This window comes from Gavialis gangeticus, unplaced genomic scaffold (assembly GCF_001723915.1).
Source record: "Gavialis gangeticus isolate Ggan-Ray unplaced genomic scaffold, GavGan_comp1, whole genome shotgun sequence".
Lineage (NCBI taxonomy): Eukaryota > Metazoa > Chordata > Crocodylia > Gavialidae > Gavialis > Gavialis gangeticus.
Genome location: NW_017729007.1, coordinates 3,752,933 through 3,759,369, shown reverse-complemented (window position 1 = coordinate 3,759,369; position 6,437 = coordinate 3,752,933). Strand labels below are relative to the sequence as shown.

Here is a 6,437-nt window from a genome sequence, read left to right as displayed (position 1 = left end):
CTGCTCAGGTCTCTTCCAACCCTAGAAACTATGAAACAAGCCCCCTCCCCAACAAAACCAGAAACACAGTGAATACTGGAATACAAACCATAACCAGGATGCTGATCTTTCCTTCCTGAAATTTCTATTGCAATTCCCTTTCCTTCTCTACTTTACTGTGCTGCAATCATTTTTTTCATTTCCATACTTTTAAGCTAGCTTTTGAAAAAATATCAGTACTTATTAGTTTTCACTTTAGACTGAAACGTAGAAAAGTTATTTTAGCCAACATGAGTTGCAGTGTTTTGCACACAAAAGCCCCACACAGTGTAGAAGCACAACCCTCATCCCACAAGTCTTTAGCATTTTGTTACTTACATCTTGGTTATCGCAGCCCACCATTTCACCATACGATACCTAAGTTAAAGAGTAAGATTTAACTATTAATATAGTGACTTATTAGAATTTACAACATTATTTAATTTTTGTATAAAATATTTTTTTTATTGACAGAAGTTAAAGGAATACAACTAGTTATCTTTTGCAAAGCAGTGCATCATTGCTATCAATTTATAAAACCAAATGATTTTGGAGATCAAATGTCTTGTGCAAAAATAAAAGTCATGTTATGAATTTTATGAATATCTGAGGTTGAATAAGAAAAGTGAACAATTCTATCTGACCACAGACAATGATCAACACTGCTTGAAGTCTGAGCTGACAAATATGAAAAGAATGTCCTTAGTTTCCCTGTCAGGTGCACGTTTTACAACAATGCCAGACAGCACGCGTGTTTGTTTTTAAAAAAGCAAAATTCTTTCATTAAATTTTATGAAATTCTGAAAACACTGTTATTCATCCTTAGTTTTATAGAAGCTTGTTTTCATGAAACACAGATCCAATGGGACCATTTCCCCATGTTCTTTCTCCCTGAAATTGCCTATTTTAAGCAATAAACTCAGGGTTGTTGGTTGTAGCTGTACTGGTCTAAGGACACAGGCAGACAGAGTTCATTGGGTAGATGTGGTATCTTTTACTAGACCAACTAAATAGCTGGAAAAATTGTTCTTTGCAAGCTTTCGAGCACAAGCACCGTTCAGGAACAGGGAGAGTCTGTCGGCATTTTGTGGGCTCTTCTAGGTCGAATAGGAACCAAAATGCAACGTGGAGGTGTAAAGTGATAAACTCTGCATTTGTGTTCACCGACTGTGAACAAAGGAAATTCAGCTGCAAAAAAAATGTTTATTAATTCAAATTTTGAGAGTATGTTTAAAACTGTTCCTTCTCCCTTCCCCTCCTCCCAATAAAGAGGAAAGTATGTCCTGTAAAAAAGACAAGGTACAATGTACTGGTTGCTGTGAATCTGGATTTGAGTCGCAACAAAGTATTGCATTACCGTTGCATCCCAGTGCTTCAATAGCCTTTGTTTACATCACCAATTAGCAAATATTGACAATATTAGACAAAAAAGTACGCATTGGAAAGCTGAGCTATAAACTCATCTGTGGTATAGAAAAATTATATCATATTGAAGAAGCAGTTCTACATCTACTTACCTGATTACAAATACAGTAGCGTGGTTCATTTGGATCATAGGTCCAGTCAGCTTGGTTGTTAGAATCAGATTCTGGTATTACTGCTGTTTGCTGCGATAGTTCCTGTGCTAAAGCAGATGATGAAGAACACGATGACAAAGAGGAGGAGGAGGAAGACGACGAGGACTGTTGGCTTGAAGACTTATTATTGTTTCTGAAAGATGAAGAGATACAGTAAAAAGTCTTTTAAAGCAAAACCTGTTCATTATCAAAGATAAAGTATGGATAGGGCTAGTATTCAGACCGATCTAGACTAACTGGAGGATTGGACCAAAAGGAATCTCATGAGGTTCAACAAGGACAAGTATGAAGTCCTGCACTTCGAATGGAACAATCCCATGCATCAGTACAGCCTGGAGGGCTGACTGGTTGGGTAGCAGCTCTGCAGAAAAGGACCTGTGGGTTAGAGTGGACAATAAGCTGAATGAAGCATCAGTGTGTGCTTGTTGCCAAGAAGACTAACAGCATACTGGGCTGGCATTGGTAGGTGTGTTGCTGGTAGGTCAAGGGAAGCGATTCTTCCCCTCTATTCAGCACTAGTGAGGCCACATCTGGAGTACTGTGTCCAGTTTTGGGCCCCCCACTACAGAAAGGATGTGGACAAATTGGAGAGAGTCCCATGGAGGGCAATAAAAATGGTGAGGGAGTTGGGGCACATGACTTATGAGGAAAGACTGAAGGAACTGGGCTTATTTTGTTTAAAGAAGAAACAGAGAGGGGACTTAATAGCAGCCTTCCACTACATGAAGTGCGGTTTGAAAGAGGATGGAGCTAGACTGTTCTCAGCGGTGGCAGATGACAGAACAAGGAGCAACGGGTCTCAAGTTGCAGCAAGGGAAGCTTAGGTTAGATATTAGGATTTTCTCACTAGGAGGGTAGTAAAACACTGGAACAGGTTACCCAGAGAAGTGGTGGAAGCTCCATCCTTGGAGGTTTCAAAATCCAGCTAGACAAAGCTTTGGCTGGGATGATCTAGTTGGGACTGGTCCTGCTCTGAGCAGGGGGTTAGGTTAGATGACCTCCTGAGGTCCCTTTCAACCCTCATTTTCTATGATTCTATGAGTGCTGAAAGGAAAGTCTGAAGTGCTCACCCATGCTATAGTGCTCATGTCATGCTAATGAAATTGTTTCTTGCTACTTTCTAAAATTTAAACAGAATACTGTATGTTCTTGCGCACTATGTGCCTCCAACACCACATGCACATTGTTTTGAGGGCAAAATGATGAAAAAGATTCTTCCAGATTTATGGCTGCATAGATGAGTGACAGAATCTAATTGTCATGTCATGTACTCTCCCTTTGCTGCTCAGCCAAAAGGTGAAACTAGCTTCCGCTGAAAACTAGTTTCTGTAGGTGGATATATAATTTTTGAAAATTGCTAAAAACAGTCAGCAGAGTTGTGAAATAGGAGAAGAGACCAAAAGTAACTAGCAAACGGCAGAATTAGGTTAGTGTGTTTAGTGGAACTTCAAGACTATTAAAAAAGAGAACCAATCTTTAACACCTGCAGAGTGAAGAACAGTGATCCACTAAGGCAACTGATTCCCTCAACTGCCTGTACAGAAATGTCAGTGCTGTTGTCAGGCAGCTGGATTTAAACTTTCAAAGTAAGATGCTTCTATACTGGGGAACCCCCCCCCAAAAAAAATCAGCTTAAGATGCACACCCCAATTCTGGAAGAGTAATTTTTGTGGGGGAGGAAAGGTGCATATAAGTAAATACAGCAGTGGTTTATCATCAGAAAGTGACTGTCTTTTTTCACTACAGAAGGACATGTTATTCCAATTGATGGATTTTAACAGTGTAAAACTATCAAAAACATTTAAACTTTAGCTGCACTGCTTGCAGTGAAAGATCAATGCCAATGATGCATATTCTAACTTGCAAGTTAGAAGGAAAAGAGAACATTCATATAAATTATATGTGCATAATATGCATTAAGCAACTGCTTTTTGAAGCTAGTCATTTTACATGCTCTTCCACACGTGCGACCACTGATACTCTACAGCAGTGTTGTCAAACTGATGGCCTGTATGTGGCCTATAAGGCTTGTGGAGAGGCCAAGAATTTGGGGGATGAGTTAGCAGATGCAGGGCCTTCTGCTGAAATCCAGAGCATGGAGCCCCCTTGACAATGCATGTCAGCAGGTGGGGGGGAAACAATGGCTGTGTAAATCCCTAGTCACTGCGACATCGGGATCCAGTCCATGAAGTGGAACGAGTTTAAAACACGCTCTACGGTAAAAAGAAAACCACCTTCAAAGAAATATTTAAAAAAAAACCCCAAACTTGTTTTGGGTTAGAGCAGTGGTCTCAACCTTTTATAAAAGTAAAAGCTCCCCTTCACACCTTCTTTGAGTTTGGCAACACCCCTAAGTTGGAAACCACCACTGTGTATTGCCTTTGCATATTAGGGCTGTGCAAAATACCATCATTTCGACGTCTGTTTTGCCGTTTTGAAGGGACCACGTTTCATTTCATTGTTTCGAAGCACTGTCCTGTTTTGTTCAGTTAAAACTGTTTTGCCATTTCACCCATAGGCTACAATGGGGAATCATGAAAATGCCTAAAACGTTGTAATTTGTTGCCTGATTCAGATGCAAACTGCAGGGATGGCAGCCCCTTTTGAGGGCATGAAGCCTGCAGAGTTCACTCAGAAACTGCACCTCAAAGTTTCAAAAGCAAAACTCAAGACACTTGGAGGCAGCAGCAGCCTCCTGTCATATGGGTGCAGATGCAGGGGGCCCGCGCCCCCAAGAGGACTGCAGGGCTGTGCTGGATTCCTCCCAGAGGTGTGGGCCCCTGGATCTGTGCTGGATGACAGGAGGCTGCCACTACTGCTGGGGATGCAGAACCACTCACAGCACAGCCTGGCAGCAGGAGGTGGGCAGAGATAGGGCTGTGTTCCACCTCCTGCCTCTGGGCTGAGCTCCACAGGGGTGTGGAGCTGCTTGGAGTGTAGCCCTGGCTCTCCCCTGCCCCCCCGCCACCAGGCTCCATTGAAACCTGAAATGAAATGAGGGCACTCAAAACATTTCGAAAGCTGTTTCGAAGCTTTTTGTTTCATTTTGATTTTGCTGTCTCAAACTCAAAATGTGTTGAAACAGCTTTGAAACAAAACACTCAGTGAAATTTTGCATGGCCCTACTGCTGACCTCACTGGTTCTCAACCAGGGGGCTGCCACACACTCCTGCCTGTATTAGGATTTTCTGATAAACGTAAAGCATGCAGGAGCAGAGGCATAACTAATGAGTTTTATGACCCGGGCAAAATTCCTCCATTTCCCTGTGGGAGGGGTGGAGGTGGTGGGAAGGAGAAAAGAGAGTGGTATTACATGCCCTGGGTGTCCCTGCACCCAGGTCTGCTGCAAAGGGCTGACTCCAGGGCCCAGTCTGACCTCTCCAGACAAGCAGTTTAATAAGGCTGTGGCCAGAGCACTTTATCAATAATTTTTTTCTGTAACACCCATACCATAATCTGAACTTGGAATAAGTTAACCAAAGCTAGTTAAATGACAGTGTTAGTATTATTTATAGCTAGCTACAGAATATGTGGGCTTGTTCTGTGCATAACACCAACAAAACCCTCCATGCACCAAAAGGCTGTAAACAGATGGGTAACTCTTTTGAAAAGCTGTATGCCTCAGTTACCTAGCTTTAACAATATGTGTTACAGAAATTATGTGATAAACGATCAATCAACTTAATGCCAATGCTGGTAGAAATGTGCCTTTTCCAGGAACTAGAATCAAAAGGAGTTTTCCAGGTAACAACACAGTTAAATCATTCTTCTATGGAAATATTTTAAACATAGCCGGATTATGAAGTTTGTTCTAGGAGACTATTCAACAAGAACAAACATATTTCCAGTATGACCCATCCAATTTAACAGAGAGCTCAGTTATATCCATACTTAATACTGGTAATATCTAGGGGGTTTTTGTTAAAATAAGCCAACTCCCATAATATCTACATTTTAGCACTCTTCTGCCATAACACTCAAGGGCAACTCTGAACACAGCTGAACAAAATATAAACATGCCAAAACAAAAGAACCTACTTGCTTTTTCGACCACTCCGTGAATCCGTGTTTGATGAACCTAGTGTCTGTGTTAATGTAGATGCCAAAGCTGATGATGAATACCCAGACGAGTCTCTTGATAATGAAAATTCTCTACCAAGTTGAAAGTCATTGTTCTTGAAGGCTTCATAGCTGGCTTTCAGGCTGGATGTTCTTCTTCCTTCCTTCATCTAAAAGAAATACTATTATTAGGAAAAAAAGTGTTCAAATGGTATAGTTCCTACATAACCACCTACAGTTAGTGCTATCCTGTTAACTACTAATTGTGCAATTATTTTATTTTGATGGTAGCTATCCAGTTTAGACAGCGATAGAATCAGCTGAAGGAATGAACAAAACAAAATGCCATACCAGCCTCCATTTCATGAAAGTCTTAGGATGAAACAGGACCCTCTTAACATAAAAAAGGATATTTTCCAAAAGAAAATATTGAAGTCAACAGAAAGTGGATGTGAATATTCAAACCAAATAAAAGTATACATTTTTTTTAAGTAGCACTAAATAGGAAGCTTCCTAAATTTATCCCCTCCCCACCATATATGCACGCGCACACACACGCACACACGCACTTATCTTTTACCTGTGCTGTGGCTTGTACTGCTTGAGCTGCTGCCATGGTAATAGCACCGGCTCCAGATCCTGAAGATAATGAGCCCAGGTTATATGATGTCAATGGCTGAGAAGAGTTTGTATTGTATGCATTGTTGGAAGAGGATGATGAATTACTGTTTCGACACCCTTGATGAACAGAATACATTTATGAAATTCAAAGTGAAACTAAAA

General features: G+C 41.0%; 1 protein-coding gene across 1 annotated transcript in view; it reads right to left on the bottom strand.

Moving 5' to 3' along the window:
* Window positions 1–6,437, bottom strand: part of ING3 (inhibitor of growth family member 3) — a 25,836-nt gene that overhangs the window by 5,608 nt on the left and 13,791 nt on the right. Inside the window, exons 7-9 of the mRNA XM_019509263.1 lie at window positions 5,634–5,824; window positions 1,536–1,728; window positions 358–396 (exon numbers count right to left, since the gene is read on the bottom strand). Coding sequence (XP_019364808.1) covers window positions 358–396; window positions 1,536–1,728; window positions 5,634–5,824 — 423 coding nt within the window. The remainder of the gene's footprint in view (window positions 1–357; window positions 397–1,535; window positions 1,729–5,633; window positions 5,825–6,437) is intronic.